The sequence below is a fragment of the Drosophila erecta genome, unplaced genomic scaffold (assembly GCF_003286155.1).
Source record: "Drosophila erecta strain 14021-0224.00,06,07 unplaced genomic scaffold, DereRS2 tig00000126-arrow-pilon, whole genome shotgun sequence".
In the NCBI taxonomy this organism is placed as follows: domain Eukaryota; kingdom Metazoa; phylum Arthropoda; class Insecta; order Diptera; family Drosophilidae; genus Drosophila; species Drosophila erecta.
Window position 1 is genome coordinate 12,026,106 of NW_020825209.1, and position 16,804 is coordinate 12,042,909.

Here is a 16,804-nt window from a genome sequence, read left to right on the forward strand (position 1 = left end):
TACATATTAATTTGGCTACTTTCTAGCTATCATATATCCGAAGATAGCTATCGGACAAAAGATAGTTTTTGGTATATAATCGATTGGTTGCCTGGGCAACGGTATTTCAAAAACCACAAGCAAAACAAAATGGAAAATAAACAAAGAAGGCCAGTAGCTTACAATTGTTGAGGTTCAAGAACGAAACTAAAAAACGACCGGGAAAATCATCGAGAAATCATGCAAAAGAGCAGGGACATAAAACGCACGGGAGTTTATCGCGTGAGCGGAAACATTGCAGATCTCCAATTGGAACTGAAGCTGCGTCACATCAGTGAATGGCTTCCGGTACCCAAGTTCGAGTACGTGGGAGCGCAGTCGACGAACGCACACGGCGACCACTATCCCGGATCGGAGGAAGACATCTGGCATGACTGCTATATCCATATTCCCTGGGGCGATGATTCGTATGATGGCAAGAATCGCTTGGGCTATTACTGCAGTTATTACAATGTGGGAACTGGTTACACCGGCAATGCAGTCATCAGACGAACGACGAGTCCCATAACTCAGCACGCGGGGGATGACAAGGCGGAGAAGGAGGAGGTATTGACGGATCTGGAGACCCAGAGTAATCCCTCGTGGAGCATCCATTGTGATACTAGTCGGCCGCCCTCTGGTGATCTGTTCTATGAACGGAATAAGGAACTCTGCAATGGCGCTATAGCCACAATACGCATATCCTGGCAGCAAAAGCACTTTAGTCAAGCGGAAATGGAGCGATACATAAACGATCCCGGAAGTTGTGCCTCAAAACTCCAGCGACTCTATCACAATTGGGCCTTGGAAGCCCAGGAGCTGCAGCAGCAATATCAAAGGAAACTGGAGCATCAGCAAGACGCGGAGCACGAGCAGGCGCCTGCAACCATTGCAGTTCGTCGCCGGCTGCGCAAGTCCAAGTCTAAACCGAGAAGCTGCTCCGCCTTAGTTCGACGGACAGGTAATAGTCTGTCCTCGGCGAATATGTCGGATGTTTCGGTAGTGGATGATCCCAACTTTGCTGCCAGAACTTGCCTCATACACACCCTATTGGATAATGATCCCGAGAATCTTATGCCCGCCGATGCGAGTGAGTTCCATAAAAAGGGCTACCAGCTAATGTACATCTATGCTGACTTACAGCAGGACACTCTGTTGGTTAGTATACGATATGACCCCGAACACGGTCTGCTCTATGTCTATCCGGATTTCAGCAGCAGTGCCGCGGATCTGGATTACGTGGTGCAGATCGAGCGCAATAACGACTGTCGCCAGTTGTATGCCTTTGGCTTTGAGAATGTCACACCGCTGGAGGCCTACGACGATGCCGGTGTTCCGGAGGAGGCAGATGGAGAGGACGAGCAGGAGGTGGGAAATGGCTTAGCCCTCGAAGAAGATCTGCCCGAAGAAGCCTCCGCCGAGGAGATTCTCGAGTTTTACCACAGACGGCGAGCAACAGCCAGCGAGAGGAGAAGTCTCCTCCAGTTCGAAATGCCGCCCAAGAGGATGAAGCGGGTCAGCCTGTTGCTGGAACTGCAGGAGGCCCAGAACTTTGAGAACCCCAACATACATGTTAGATACTATCTCAAAGCTCCAGCAAATACCCTCTATGAGGGCACACCTGGTGTGGATCCCATGCAGGGAGCCACGGCCACGTGCAGGAATGCCGGCGACTGGCGGAGTGCCCATTTGGGTCACTGCTGGCAGGTGACCCTGCTCCTGGAGGAACAACATCATCCGGCCGATCTACTGCATCTGTACTTTGAAGTGATCAGCATTGATAGCTGGCAGCGGGAGCGATGTGAGGGATATGCCCACTATGCCATATCGCTGACATCCGCTCTGCCAACGGACTCCATACGGCTGCAGTGCCTCCGACCACTGGGCAACTGGCTGGATGCCCTCAATCGGTATTTCATAGGCGGTCGGCAGCTGTTCGACTTTGAGTCCTTCTTCAATGTACACCGGCAGTCGGAAGTGCATTACCGTTTGCATTTCAGCTCGGACAGGGCAATGACCACCACGGGAACACTTTCGCTGCGGCTCCAAAAGCTTCAGCAGCGGCCAGTGGACACATCTAACCAGTTTCACCACCATTTCCATCTGGATCTCGGCCACGATAGCAGCGACGATGGCGGCAGCAATGATGAAGAGGTCAAATCCAGTTCGAACGCTGATACTTCGAGGGCCACCACCTTGGACGAGGTGATGGCCGCCTTTGTGGAGGCCAGGGAACGGATCGAGTTGCTCCTGGGAACCAGCTGAGAAACACCCTCACTTCCAGGCTGAGATGGGAGCCCTTTTTTTATAAACTATAATTTATATAAAAAATTTGGTGGATATTTAGAAACCTAAGCATACATTTGATATGGAATATCATCAAAACTTGCAAGAAAAAGGTTTTAAAGTTGTTGCGCAGATACTTACCGATGTTAAGGAGCCCCATTGCCGGTTTTAATCATAGCTTTTAGCATAACGAACAGAGAAATCGGAACACCTTGGATTTTCGAAAGTTTATTTCACTTTTTGCAATGCTAAACAACTAGATTCGATCCACGTGGTGGTCTACAACTTGAAGTTCTTGGTGTAGTAATCATTGAAGAAGGAGTAATCGAAGTGGCCGTAGTTGGAGTATTCCTTGTAGTTGTGGTACTTCTCCATTGTATCCGCATGGTAGATGGTCACATCCTTGAAGTACATGTTGGGCACGTAAAACTCGTACTCGTTGATCTCGCGATCGAAGGGATAACCAAAAGGCAGGCTGTCCACGTGGCGAGCACCGGAGCCGATGCCGCAGGAGTAGCTGTAGTCGAAGGTGGAGAACTGCTCGTGCTTGGGCGCCATGTAGGGTACCACCATGAAGAACATCTGCATGGGCATGCCCTTCTTCCAGCCCATGGGCAGAACCAGGCGATCGGGGAATCCGCAATGGGGCTCAGTGAGGTCCATCGGGTAATCGTACTTGCCATCGATGGCCATCATCGTGTGGTAGTACAGTTCGGTGTAGGTGGTGCGATCCTTGACGGTCCAAGCGAAGTCGGTGGACTTTCTGGTGATCAGGTTGCTGCCCGTCTTTAGGGTGTAGGTGAACTCGTCGATTTCCATAAAGTTCAAGCGGTTGTCCGCCAACGAGATCATCCTGCCGAACTCATCGAACTTGGGTCCCAGGAAGGCGCGAATGACCACCTGCTCATCCCTGGCCGAGTCGATGGTGTAGGTGTAGGTGAAGCGCTTGTGGTTCAAACGCATCTGGCGGGCGAACAAGGACTTGTCCCACAGGAACTGACCCTCGTGGAAGATCATCTTGCCGTTGAGCATGTTGGTCACATCGAAGTCAACCAGATCGAAGTAGGTGACCAGTTCGCTGACCTCCACATGCTTCAGCGTAACGCCGGGCATGAGCAGCTGCTCCTTGGTGTACTTGGGCAGATGGTGCATGAACTGGAAGTAGACCTGGGCGATGGACTTGTAGAACATGTAGAACATGGGATCCCGCATCATGGTCTCGAAGTTCAGCATGACATTGGGGTACACCTCCATCTGGTAGTAGTGGGTATCGGCGAAGTACATGTGGGCGAGCATGTACCAGAACTGGAAGAACATGTTGTCCATGGCATCCACGTTGCCCTGCAGCATGTTGCCAATGATTTCAATGGACTCCGGCTGGCGCAGATCGATCATGTGGCCATCGGTCGTCTGGTAGTAGCCCGAGTCGATGATGCTGTGGATGCGTTGCTGGAAGCCGGTGATCTTGTCCAGCATCTCGAAGTTGCCGTATGTCTCCAGCTCGTAGTAGTTCTTTCGATAGCTGTAGCCAATGCCGTTGTAGTAGATCAACTGCGGATCGTAGCCCATCTCGATCTGGTGGAACCAGGAGAACTGGGGAATCTCGCCGAGGCCGTGGGACAAGCGCTCCATGTGGTATCTGCTGAGCAGCTGGTGCACATTGTACAGCCACCACTCGCCGCGGCGATCGTTCTGCAGGCCAAAGGTCTTGCCGTCCAGGAAGAAGGAGTAGTCCATGTTCAGGTAGTACCAGTAGCTGTTCCAACCCAGATCCTCGGTGAAGTAGGACAGCTTGCTCTCCTCGTTGTACAGGTGCAGATCGCGACTGTAGTCCACCGGCATGTAGAACTTCTTCACGTCCTTCAACATCGTCGCCGAGCTGCTTGCCACGTTGAACTCGTGGATGTTCTCGCGCAGAATGTAGTTGCTATCACTGTACCAGTGCTCGCCCAGACCCATCAGCTTCCACCACTGCCAGGTCTTGAAGTCCTTCATGTACATGTAGTCGCTGGACTGGTACAGGCTGCCGAATCCATGTCCCTGTGTCTTTCCGTGTCCGTGTCCCATGCCCTGTCCGTCTGAGAAGGTGGGGATCTTGTGGTACACATCCAGGTACTCCTTTTCGTACAGGCTGGTCTTCATCCACATCTCGTAGTCGAACTTCTCGGCCTCCATCACAAATTTGCTGTTGAAGAAGAACTGCGGAAAGATCTCGTGGATGGCGGGCAGCGCGAGTCCCTGGAAGTCGGCGCGGTGGATCACGGCCAGGGTCAGGGCGTAGACGAACATGCCCTCGTTGAAGTGCATTCGAGCGAAGGCCACATTCGCCTTGAAGGTCTCCCAGTCCCGGGCGTAGTAGAAGTAGTTGAAGAGTCCACGTGCCTGCTTGGCATGGTGCTTGACCAGGGCGCCAAAGAACTCGCCCTTGGGCAGCAGGGCATGTGCCTTGTGGGCCTCGTGGAACTTCTCCATGTACAGATCGAAGTGCTGCAAGGGATTGAAGGAGCGTTTGGGTACTGACCATTCGGGCTGCGCCATCTACGCCCACTCACCGTGTAGTGCTGCTTCTCGAAGTGGAATTGCTTGCCCGTCGCAATGTGCTCCTCGAACATCAGCGGATCCTCCACGCGGTAGACGATCTCGAAGAGGAACTTCTGCCTCATCAGGAAGACCTTGTCAGCGACCTTGATGTCGTGGGTGTGGTGGTAATTGGTCGCGGCCACCACGGCCACACAGGCCAGCAAGGCGATGGCTAACTTCATTCTGTGAACTCCTCCTTCCGCTGCTCCAAACACTCGACTTCAACTGCTCCGGATCGGATGCACTTGGTGGATCCAATGCCTAAAGTCTGTTGCCTGAACGATGCCCACGGCTCCGCTTTTATAGCCCCAGATTCCCGCGGTAATCGGGAGTAACATATCTGTGACGACGGGGTCAGGGATCACCGGGTGTATCTCAGGTGCTCGCCATGAACATCTGTTGCTACTGCAGCGCAGCAGCTTATCACCTGGACCGCCGCCGTTGGTCCCCACATATCGAGTCCAGATGGGCATTCCAGAATTAGCGAATGCTGCGGTTCTTTGTCTGCAACTTCTGCACAAGTTGAATTCCTACCTCTCACTTGTAAATCCATGCATAAATATCGGTTACATACTTGATTTAGGTATTTGGCTAGCATTATTATGGGAACTTATGCACACCAGGCGTATGAGTAATTTGATGCCTTTGCCTAGAGTGTTGCCACTTTAATCCCATTTTAACGCTTGAGTTGCAGATACCAGGAGTTCATGAGGCAGACTTAGAATTAGAGGCAGTCATTAAATTTCGCTTTAATTAATACATTTTTGTATGTGTTTATGTAGAGGAACCGCACATTTTTGCTGCATGCTTTTAGGCATCCGTGCAAAATCATTTGTGGATAATGGTCTACAAAAAAGTCTCCACATCCTGTAATTCCCAAGTGAAACACTTAGAACATTGATCGTTAGTTTAGCCATTTTATTTACTACTAATATCACTCAGTGTATATACATAGATTCGTTTGTGTCTTTTCTCGGGATTTGTGTGTGCGTGTGTGTGTGTTTTGTTGTTGTTGTCGTGTTTAGGTGTGTGTTTTTGTGTGTGGGCTAGATATATAACATATATCAGTGTGTATAGGTATAATATCATATAAAATTGTGCTCCGTGTATAACACTAAAAAATGATAAAAAAAATTTCGCTAGCTCTGTTTTACTCTTCATTTGCCTGTTGGAGTTGCACTTAAAACTAAATACTTGCAGCCGGGGGGAAAAGTCGAGGATCGGGAATCAGGAATCGGGAAGCAGGAATCGGGAATCGGGTGGGGCATACATCATGCGGTAAGAACGGTATGCGATAAGGCTGTATCTATATTATAACCGCCCTATGCCGTTGGCAGATACAGACGAGATGGCGTCGACAGGGGCACCTGAGGTGGCTGATAGTTGTAGCCATTGCCGTTTCCATAGGGGGACGTGTAGCTGTAGTCATCGCCGCTCTGGCCACTGCCCCGCAGAGGTCCTTGGTCGGAGTCCAGGGTCTGCTGCAGGAACTGGAAGCGGTTCTTGTTGCCCAGCAGGCTGCTGGGGTCCACGGTCTGGCGCTGCACAGGGGCCAAGGGCTGGGGTCTGGAACACAGAGACGCGCATATATGAAGTGGGTCCATATTTACAATATAGGTAGTTAAACCATCGATTGAACCTTTTGAGTTGTAGGCTACTGTGTTGGCTCAAACACAGAGCTGAGACTCATACTTGTTCTTTAGTTCGCTGTGGGGTTGTATGGGTTACTCACTCGGGGATGTCCAGATCCAGCTCGGTGATGGGGTGGTAGCCGAACTCGTCGGCGGTGTAGCGGGTCTTGTACCGCTTGCCATCGGCGCCGGTGAAGGAGTAGGAACCGCTGACCACGAAGGTCTTGTCGTCCTTCAGCTTGCCCACGCTGCTCACCTCGATGCCGTTCTGGGTCTTCAGTCTGAGCAAAGGGTTTTGGGTTTAGTAAATAAAATATACCGAGCTGCTTGGATTCATTGGGCTATGCCACAACAAACTCTATGAAGCTATGTTAAAACAGTTTGATAAGTCGCTTAGACTGACTCATGACCTATCAGCTTCAATTGAATGATGCACACGAGCTTATACTCACTCCAGCTTGAATTTCTTGCCGGAATTGTAGTTCTGCAGGGTCTCGGTCTTGGCCTTCATGACATCGCCGCTGAAGTGCACCGCCGGCTTGTCCTCGTCGATGTCCTCGGGCAGGGTGTAGACGTCGCTGGGATTGTACTTGAAGAGGTCCAGATTGCGATCTGTCAGATGCTTGACGTCGGCGGCAGCCAGAGCAGCGAAACCCAGAAGGATCAGCTGAAAGATAGAATGCCTGGTTAGTGTCACTCGTCACACCAATCTTATGCAAATCTGTGGATCACAGACGTTTCGATTTGAATTCGGAATCGTGTTTTGCATTTCGCATTTCGCTTTGGCGGGCAATTAATCAAAGTCGCGCGCGAATCGCTGGCGTTTCTGACCGCACAGCGTCGCTTTGTCTAGCAAGTCTCTCGGTTTTTGGCTTTTTATTGGTATTATTTTTTGTAATTTTCGTATGTATCTTTGCTGTGATTTATTTGATTTGGTTTCGGGCCGAGGCACTAATCATAATGGGTTCCAACCGTTTCGATATTTGTCATTCGTCTGTTTTGACGTTGATGAGCTGTGCGGCGCTCAAGGTGATTCAACATTTCCTTCTTTAATTTGCCATGCTAATCTTAGGTGATCCCAGAAACTCAAAAACTACAAGCCCCACAGGAACTTGGGGTAAATTGGTTTGTGTGTGTAATGTGTATCTTTGTCTTTCTCTGGCTTAAAAGTATTCACACTTTTGAAGGACATTTCTTGCGCGCACTTTCACTTGATCCTTGTTCTTTTTCTCGCTTGGGACACCACAGTAAAAAAAAATAACGCATTAAATGTATACTTTTCAGTATTCGGCAGGCACTTACAAAACTCTTCATTTTTATGTGCGTTTGGCGACAGAAATTCGTAACGAGGACTCTAATTTAGGCTTTATTTTTGTAGCGGCTCGGCTAGTTCCGATGCTCACAGATTCTAGCAAATAAATACAAACGATGCGACTTCTTGTTTCCTTATATATGGTATAAGCTGCGACGCCGGCAGCGAAGTCGGCAGAAATAGGAACCGGACAACGAACTGAGCCTCTGCCGGCGTCGCAGCCGCTAGAATCGAAAAAGCCAAAGTTTGTCAACGCCGCAATCGGTATAATATATATATGTATATATATATATATATGGGTGAGTGTGTGAGGGAGGCGATTGCCCAAATGAGGGGCATCATCCATCTGCAGGCAGAAGATGTAACATTTTAGGGTCTTCTGGACAATTCCCCCTGGTTTCTCGGCTGCTGACGCTGCCTGAACGCAGATCGAAGCATAGAAATCTGGTTTTAGGGGCAGCAAAATTAGAAAACCGCCATCATCAAATTAGCATACACGTTTAATGATTATTCTCGCCCTGAGTGTGTGTGCATGTGCGTAAATTTAAATCTGCGTTAATTTTTTATAAAGCATGGAATATTTAATACATATATATATATATACCTACATATATACTAATGGTAAAATATGCGTCGATTGACGATTAACGATTTTGGGCGACCAGTTTGTTTTAGCGGACACCCAAGTTCCAAGTTCCAAGTTCCAAGTTCCGAAAGTACTGCTGGATCGAACCAGCAAATCTTTCATCTGTTTCTTCAGCGGAAAGGGGCGATGGTGATTCTTCTCCACTGATAAGATGCCCCATTCTTAGTTTTTGTTTCGTATGCTAATGCATCAGTTGGCCTTCGCTTAATTAGCCGTTTCGTTTTCGGTCTTATCAAAATTTACCAAATGCGATTCTTCTGGCGGATCAGTGTCCGTCCGGTGGTCTTGGGATCTTGGGATCTTCTTGAGATCGTGAGATCTTGGGCTTTTATAAACTAGTTCTCCATTAATTATTTCCTTTTTTATTACCTTTTTTATTTCCTTTTTTTCTATTTCCTAAATATCTAAAAGTAAACAGTTTATACAAATCCTGATATATGGCAATATGGCTTATCAAACCGTTTTGAAACACAATGACACTCGTATACAGTCAAAATTCAAGGTATAACGAAAATATTGTATATTTGAAAATGTTAATATCTACACCTATTCCTCCAACCTTCTGTTTGCTAAACTGGGTTGCCATTTCAACAATAAACACATACATTTATTCCTGGATCGCCAGTTTTGCATACAATTTGATAAGGCACTGGATTTATAGCTGCTAGCAATCAAGTTAATCACTTTTTGGTTTTCTATGGGGATAAGATTGAAATCAAACCGGACCGGACACGCAGCTCTAATGATAATCGCTAATGGTGCCTCTAATTTAAGTTTTATGCTTAATAACTTAAACGAATACCGTCCGCACGGCATTCATTTTTCATCCGAGAAGAAGTATCTCTTATTTTTGGCCAGTTAATTCTTCTTCTGGTTGTGATCTTCTTGGCCTAATGAAAACGTTTTGGCCATTTCAGCGACTTGTCAAATGTGTGATGGCTGTTAGTTGGTTGGTTGGTTGGTTCGCCTTGGAAATTGACCTGATGTCTGATGTTTGATGTCTGCTGCTTCGTCCGTGTCTTTGATATCGAATAGCATTTGTTATGCATACTTGCACACGCCCAGAGTTTTGTCTTCGATCTTCGAGCCGATCTTGATGTCTCACTTAGAGACCATGTCCACCAAAACGAGTTATCACAAGTCCGCCCAAAAGGGTGTGGCCCGCTGTCCAATCGAACTGACTCATCTCCATCAACCCCATTAATTGTGATAGCCCTGATTCCAGGTAAAAGGCTGCAGCTGCCGTATTAATTACCATGCGATTAGCGTGAATTTCAGCGAATCTCAGCTTACATTCGCCATTTGCATACGTATGTATGCATATGCCGCACAGAAAAGAAAAGAAAGTGTTTCATTTGTGTATCTCATGCCTGTGATTTCTGTGGCAAATTAACAGATCGAACAACTTGTTACGCAGCCCGCAGTTCCCTCGTTCCGCCGAACTCTTTGAATCTCGCCGATTTTCGGAAATATGCCCCATTATCTGGGGTATTTGGAACTTGCCACGGTTTTGAGAATTCTTACAAGCCCTAATTTATTTCAATCCCAGAACAAGACGCATTACGAGTTCATCATTTGCATTAGCCTCTTATACCTTCAGCATTTCGCTATATTTTCACTATAAGCTCTTATAAGAAGGACTCATTGTGTTGCCCATCAGACTGCCTAGAAAACTAGTAAATAAGTAAAAATACATATACATATACGATCATCCGTAGAGCATTCAAATCTTCGTTGGGTCGTAAAACACCCATCTCTCTGTTTATTTTTTCCGAGTCAACGCTTAGCCAAAACAATAAAGAAAGAGCTGAAAGCAGCGAATATAAAATAAATAAATAAATTAGCAATTAGAAGGAGACAGAAACGAGATTTCCAAGAAACCAAAACATTTAGTTCTGTGCCATTCGATGCGATTCGAAACGATTCGAAACGACTCAGGGAACGATTCCTATTCATAACCTTGAGCAATTTGGGGAATGGATGATGTAAAAGTTATGTAAAGTCGAGGTTCGATTAGGAAAACACGCACTGAAATCAGGGCCTACAGTCATTTAGACTGCGAGTAAATATAAATTTATTATGTTTACGAGACAGATTGGCACCACTAAGTCAGCACAGTGGGAATTTTACCCAGCTCCTAAAAATATTTACACTTGACCACCCACAGATCAAAATGCACGGTACCTTGCCATTTTTCATTAGTTTCGACATTTCGCTAAGTAAATTAGACACTTATATATGAATGTTTCATTGATAAAGCAGTGTGCGGTGTGCTGAGTATTTGAATTACTTTTTTCACATATATTATATGTACATTTGTGGATTTATTCATGGATGGGTTGGGACTCATGCATATAAGGAAGGCTCTGTTACCGTTTCCAACTCATGTTTCTGCCCAATCTCTTTGTACAATTTATTGGCCAAATTAAGCAGTATCTATCAGTGCATCTAATATTCTATTGATATGCAGATCGCATTGTGAACCTCTCCATATAGACGGTTCCATAAATCTGGACAGAACCATTTCGGAGCAACCAACCAACCCATCAGCCAACCAATCTAATCGGATCTGCCTACATCTCTCCCCATTGAACTGGTTCGATGTCGTCCGTTAATCCAACTGATTTGCATTGGGGCACATGCAGAGGAACCCCCCTTCCGCTCCGCACATATGGAATCATGTGGCATCATATCGAATCGTCCGCCCCTCCCAGCCCTGGCATAATATTATAATTATGCTTGTAGGTGGCCGAACAACGCCCCTCATTTGGCCACTTTTTTGGCCACTTTTTTGGCAATAGCTGGTTGTCATTAGTGGAGCATGTCCAGGGCGTGATTGAATCTGAATGGAATATTAATATTAGGAATCAGTTATGGCTGCACGTTCTGTTTCAGGGAGAGAGAGATCTGGTTGCGGCCATAAATAATATGTGGCTAAATCATATTTTATGGCCAACTTAAGGAAATACGCCATACTCGACTCGATCCGACTCGACTCGACTCGACTGGACTGGGATCCCAATGGTTGGTTCTACGGGTGGGTCTAGAACCCAACCGTGTAGCCGTGCAAACCAACTAAATCGAGTTGCGATCAGGTTCTCTGTGGTCTTTGACCGGTTATGCATATGCCACCTGAGCCGATCCATCGATCGATCGAGCCAACGCTCCTTTTTATGGCCGTTTTCTACGGTTTTTTTTCCACCATTTTTCTATTTTTTCGTTTGTTTTTTTATGTTTTACTTCGATTTTGAGGGGGAATTTTATTTGTATTATTTCGGCGAGCGCCAAAAAATAAATAATCAATGCGAATTTGCATAGTTTAAATAGAAAGCTTAACACGTTTTGCTTTTACCCCAAAACGTAAAGTTATCTGTCTCTGCGCTCGGCTTTTTGCAGTTCTTTGTTGAATTCGTATAATTAAGACCAGTATTTGTTCGTTGTATTTGGTTTTGGGGAGTATTAGGCTCCTTTAAATATATGCAGACATGCAGTGCGTTGCGGTGTCAAAAATGCCATCGAAATTATGGGATGAAAGTAGATGCCGCAGTACCGTATTTTACTCATTTTATTCATTAAGCATATATTTTTTAGTTCGTTTTCGTTACCTGTTCTAAATAAAACTCAATAACGGCTAAATTTAGTGATTTTTAATGTGATATTTAAATCGTCATAGTAACTAATAGCTGTTTTAAACAAGTTTAACAGTGCTGTTAAGTAGGCCATTTGTCCGAATTTAATTTAATGTGTTATTAAATTCGATAGCGTTTTAGACTCTGCATGAGGTAATCCATTTTTGGTTTTGTCATTAGACTCCTAATCAAAATATTTAAGAAACCAGCTGTATAAGACTTGAAATTTTTAACATTTGAACTAGAATAAATGCTTGATTTGTAGTTTTCAAAAATAATGAATTATTAATTCATACATCTCAATCAACATAACCAGAATGTCCGTCACTTAATTATTCCAGACTAAATCTAGATGGGCTACTCGGACGGACCACAAGTGCAGAAATCAAGACCCAAACTTTAGAACAAATCGCGAAATTAATTAAGAATAAAATAAGTTCAAGTCCGAGATCGCCAGCGAGTCTAAGAGAAGTCACATAAAAGTGAAGCTGTCGCCATTTAAAACCGCCGTTCAATTAACTCTGCCTCACTAATTTCATTAAAGTTTTATAGGGATTATAAATCTCTAGACAGATATATGAAACTCGTATTGGAATCGAGCGGAGCCAAAAGGAGCATTGATGATCCATCTAATTAATTGTTGGTAGGAGTAGTTCGAGTTTACGACTTGTTTATTTAATAATTTATCAGAGTTTTCCGCAAAACTGAGATCCGGTCAACCCCCCACCACATAAAAATCTGGTTTTCGAGATAATTTTTCAGCTTTTGGCTTGTTAGCATTTTGTGCGCACAAAGTCTAAAAATAGCGCACAAAATAACAAAAATATTTTTTTGGAAAACACTTTTGGGTGCCTTTGTTCATTCTAATGCGGCGCCAAGGGCAACAATTGATTGGGAACTGTGTCAATCATGATTGTTGGATGGTTATTAAGGAATAATTTGATTATGTCTATGCTTAATAGATTCTAAATTTAGTTGCATTTCTGGGGACTCACTTTTGCTTGGTTGATTGCATGAAACTAATTATTCAAATGCGCATTAAGTCCCAAAATAAACATAATTATGACAATAGAGTTAAATTGCAGCAAAAAAACCGGAAACTGGAAGTCCTTAAATTAATATCACTTCATAATAGTTGAGTAGTTGATTAAAAGCCGTTCATCCGAATATCATAGTGCAATTTTTCTCCATCCTGGTTCCCATTTTATTTATTTGCCCAATCAATCATTTATTGCCTCAATCTCTACATCAACAAGTTCCTAAATTTCTTAATGATCAAACAACTTGCTCAAGCTTTCAATTAAGTTGAAAGACGAATCAATCATTCAGCGCCAGTCGCGCATAAATCAAGAAATCCCGACCAACAAAGAGTTCGAAATGGGATTATACGGCTCTGTTCGCTTGGGATCTATAGGTCTGTACAATGCCCCACATGGAGTTACCCAGACGACTTATTAAATATCGACGGAAAATCGAGACGCGGCGGCGAAGACACTTGCTCCACTTCCAAAAGCTTACAGCGCAGACAGCGCGACTCCACCGCATAATCAAACAATCACAATCGCCCCATCGAACGACCACAGTGATGGCACAGCTGGAAAGCTGATAAGTAAGCAACACTTATGATTATGATATACCAAGAAAGTATGTCTCAGAAAAAATATCAAACATATAAGTTCAGTTCAGATATCAAACATATAAGTTTAGTTCAGAATATACTAATTTAAAAGAAAAAAACAAGGAACATTCTGAAAAAAATATCAAACATATAAGTTCAGTTCAGAATATATTAAAAAAAAAAAAAGGGACATGCTGCGAAAAAAATATCAAGCATATAAGTTTATAATAAAAAACAAGGAAAATTACGCAAAATTTCTTGCAGAAAAACTATAGTATAAACTATAAGCTAGCTTAATCTAGCTAAGAACTAGCTAAATTATGATCAGCTCTGCGCAGCGGGCGCGAGCGAGACAGCGCGTGCGCGTTTGTACAGTTAGACACACATGCGCCAATATTACGTATACGTATACACCACTTAATATTACGTATACGTACAGGGCAACTGTGTGTATTTGTGTGGCGACGCGTGCGGCGCATGCGCAGCTCTTTTATTGTTGTTTTTTCGTTTTTTTCGTTTTTTTGTGTTAATTTTTGTTGACCGATGTGACCATTGCCTACCTAACCGATCTTTATCTTTATCTCCAAGCGTGGCTACTTTTTGCCCCTCTGCCGTTTACACATGTCGCTTTTTATGGCACCCGGTAACAGAGGTTCTTCGTTATTCTTCCTGAGTTTATTTAGCTTATTCCCCGATTTTTTGCCATAAATTATTGTGGCCTTTGTTGCTTTTGTTCGTTGTTTTGGGTCCCATCATAATTTGCACCTGCACGAGAATCGCACTCGCAAATTAGGTGCGCTTTTTTATTTTTGTTGGCCAAAAGAGAGATAGGAAGGGGGTTTTTGGGAACAAGATTTAGAACCACAGTATCTGAAAAATGTTTGTGTCCTTGCCATGCTAGTTTTATTTAAAAATTAATCAAGATTTGACTTTATTAGCTGCAAAATAAAGGAGGTTTTTACCAGACTTCTTGTGATCGTTGCTAGTGAAACTGACTAAATAAGTATATGTATTTTGGCAGTATGAAGTGGTACTCAGACTTCTCAGTGCTACTGTGGGTGTCAGGCCATGTGCCCATAGGAAAGAAAACTCGTTTGACCATTAACGATGACTGACTTTCATTAGATAGATGGCCAAAATCCAGTTTCCCTTCTCCATTTCTGAGTGGGTGCCTTGGGTAACATCACCAATGGCCAACAGCTAAGTCGCATCATCGATACCCAAACTCAAATACAGTTCAATTCAATTCAAACCGAAACGCGGGCTTCGATTCCAAAATTCGATGAGATCGTGATCGAGTGGCAAAGACATTTCCGCTTACTTAGGCGCAGCAATTTCAAAATTGACAGCTCCCCGGTTGCCAATAAATCTTTTATTGGAATCCGAATGCTAGTGTGAATCGGTATGGCCCAAAGCCATAAACCAAATCCAGATAAATTGCTATAAATGTCTTTCCGAGTAGAGTTCATAAATTAAATCAACTCCAAATTAATAACACAACAAAAAAAGAACCAAATTCGCATTCTGGTTTTTTATCTTTAAAAGCTGCGTGACGTGGGTGAATTCAGAACTTGATAGTTTGCTTGGGAAACCGTTGACCCTATCCGGAATATTCAAAACCTATTTTAAAAACGATACGAAAAAACAGTGATATATATTTCCTACTTGCTGTACAGCTGTTCCTTATTCAAAGGAATTTTATTAAAACATCCTACAGCAGCTGGCTTAAAACGAAACAGCATTTTCCCAGTTTTAGTTTAGTTTTTGCCCCAAATAAGAATTTCGATTGCAATAATGTATAGATAGATACGCAATAGATACGCTAGAAAAATCCTGGGTATCAGAGTATTCAAATATTAATAAGCTGAAGTCGCACGTTTGGCAATATAATTATGCAGTTGCGCCATGCGATTAATTAACCATTAACAAATTCGACTTCTACAGAATTGGTTTTGCCTAATTTTGTCGATTTGTGGCGATGAGGTGAAAGGTTCTTGGCAGTTCCTCGTTTTGTTGTTCATCGACTGGCATACTAAATTTGGTCGATGCGGAAGCATTAAGCGATTTGTTTGCCTTAAACAATTGCAATCAATTATCCGTCGATCGAATGAACTAAAAGCATTCATCAATCAATAAGTATTTCTATCTCTTTCGCGCTGTGGATCCCACACGAAGTGTATATGTATTATATATATCTTTTTTCGAAAAGCCTAAAAATTGGCTTTACTCTGGCAGCCGCAAAAGTTATGCTATACTTCGAGAAACACACGTCTTGATTCATTTTTGCTTTCGTTTTTTTATTTAGGATTTTTTATACAATAACTTAACATTTTGTTGTTCTTTTTTTAATAGGTTTTTTGCTTTCTTTTTGGAATCGGAAATTTACAATATTAAATATTGATTTTATTGCTGTACTGGCTGCTGTTTTATCCCACTGATGGATTTAGTTTACGGATTTGTTTACTTTCATTTGCGGACTTTGGAATTTCCCATTTGCTGTTTGCATATTTTCAGTTGAAACAATATTGCTATTTCATATATCAGTGTGTGTGTGTATATATATATATATATATATTTAATTTATTTTTTGTTTTTCATTACGTTTATCAAATGCAGCACATTGATGCTTAGGCTGTAGGTGTGTGTAGGTGTGTCTGAGAGTGTGTGAGTGTTACATATTTGTGGGTGTGGCTGTCCATTTCGGTGTTCTCATTACTTTCTTTAGCTATTTGGTTGCTGCTTTTCTCTCTGTGTAAACATTCTTGTACCTCGCTTTGCTCGATTTACCTGCATATTTCTTCTGCATATTTGTTGCCTTCATTTTTCTGCTTTTGATTTGCGTTCAAACTGAGAAAAATACTGAGTGTAAGGGGTTGGAGAAATGGGTGGTTGGGGGGTTGGTTTGGTTGGTTGGTTGTTGGTTGTTTGTTTTATGAGGGGTTGTATTGTGCTTAACTAAGCTGAAAAACGGTGGTTCTTCCTTTTTTATATACTTTCTCTGGCCTCATTTCTAAGCTTTTGTCTTGGGATTTCGGTTTCTTCAAAGCCTTTCCTTCTATATATGTGTATATATATATATATTCT

General features: G+C 43.7%; 3 protein-coding genes across 4 annotated transcripts; 1 reads left to right on the forward strand and 2 right to left on the reverse strand.

Annotated features, from left to right (window-relative positions):
- The first annotated feature begins 76 nt into the window (after window positions 1-76).
- Window positions 77-2,402, forward strand: LOC6551183 (Meckel syndrome type 1 protein). Its single transcript, XM_001978330.3, has one exon. The coding sequence runs from the start codon at window positions 220-222 to the stop codon at window positions 2,281-2,283; it is 2,064 nt and encodes a 687-aa protein (XP_001978366.3). The 5' UTR covers window positions 77-219; the 3' UTR covers window positions 2,284-2,402.
- Window positions 2,403-2,518: 116 nt separating this feature from the next.
- On the reverse strand, window positions 2,519-5,161 carry LOC6551184 (larval serum protein 1 alpha chain). Of its 2 annotated transcripts, XM_026982079.1 has the most exons (3): window positions 4,857-5,066; window positions 4,409-4,791; window positions 2,552-4,327 (listed from the first exon to the last, which is right to left on the reverse strand). In XM_026982079.1, the coding sequence occupies exons 1-3, from the start codon at window positions 5,064-5,066 to the stop codon at window positions 2,584-2,586; spliced, it is 2,337 nt and encodes a 778-aa protein (XP_026837880.1). In that variant the 3' UTR covers window positions 2,552-2,583. The 2 variants fall into 2 exon arrangements, with proteins under 2 accessions (XP_001978367.1, XP_026837880.1); XM_001978331.2 differs by having other exon boundaries at window positions 2,519-4,791; window positions 4,857-5,161.
- A 713-nt stretch (window positions 5,162-5,874) lies between these two features.
- Window positions 5,875-7,963, reverse strand: LOC6551185. Its single transcript, XM_026981799.1, has 4 exons — window positions 7,818-7,963; window positions 6,968-7,182; window positions 6,617-6,796; window positions 5,875-6,450 (listed from the first exon to the last, which is right to left on the reverse strand). Exons 1-4 carry the CDS (start codon window positions 7,827-7,829, stop codon window positions 6,207-6,209), a joined length of 651 nt encoding a protein of 216 aa, XP_026837600.1. The 5' UTR covers window positions 7,830-7,963; the 3' UTR covers window positions 5,875-6,206.
- Between the last annotated feature and the right edge of the window lie 8,841 nt (window positions 7,964-16,804).

Coding starts and splice junctions, on each gene's coding strand:
- LOC6551183 (XM_001978330.3), top strand. CDS start 220: ATGCAAAAGAGCAGGGACATAAAACGCACGGGAGTTTATCGCGTGAGC.
- LOC6551184 (XM_001978331.2), bottom strand. CDS start 5,066: ATGAAGTTAGCCATCGCCTTGCTGGCCTGTGTGGCCGTGGTGGCCGCG. Junction 4,792..4,856: donor TCGAGAAGCAGCACTACACG/GTGAGTGGGCGT, acceptor AATCCCTTGCAG/CACTTCGATCTGTACATGGA.
- LOC6551185 (XM_026981799.1), bottom strand. Junction 6,797..6,967: donor GGCAAGAAATTCAAGCTGGA/GTGAGTATAAGC, acceptor CCCTTTGCTCAG/ACTGAAGACCCAGAACGGCA. Junction 6,451..6,616: donor CTGGATCTGGACATCCCCGA/GTGAGTAACCCA, acceptor TCTGTGTTCCAG/ACCCCAGCCCTTGGCCCCTG.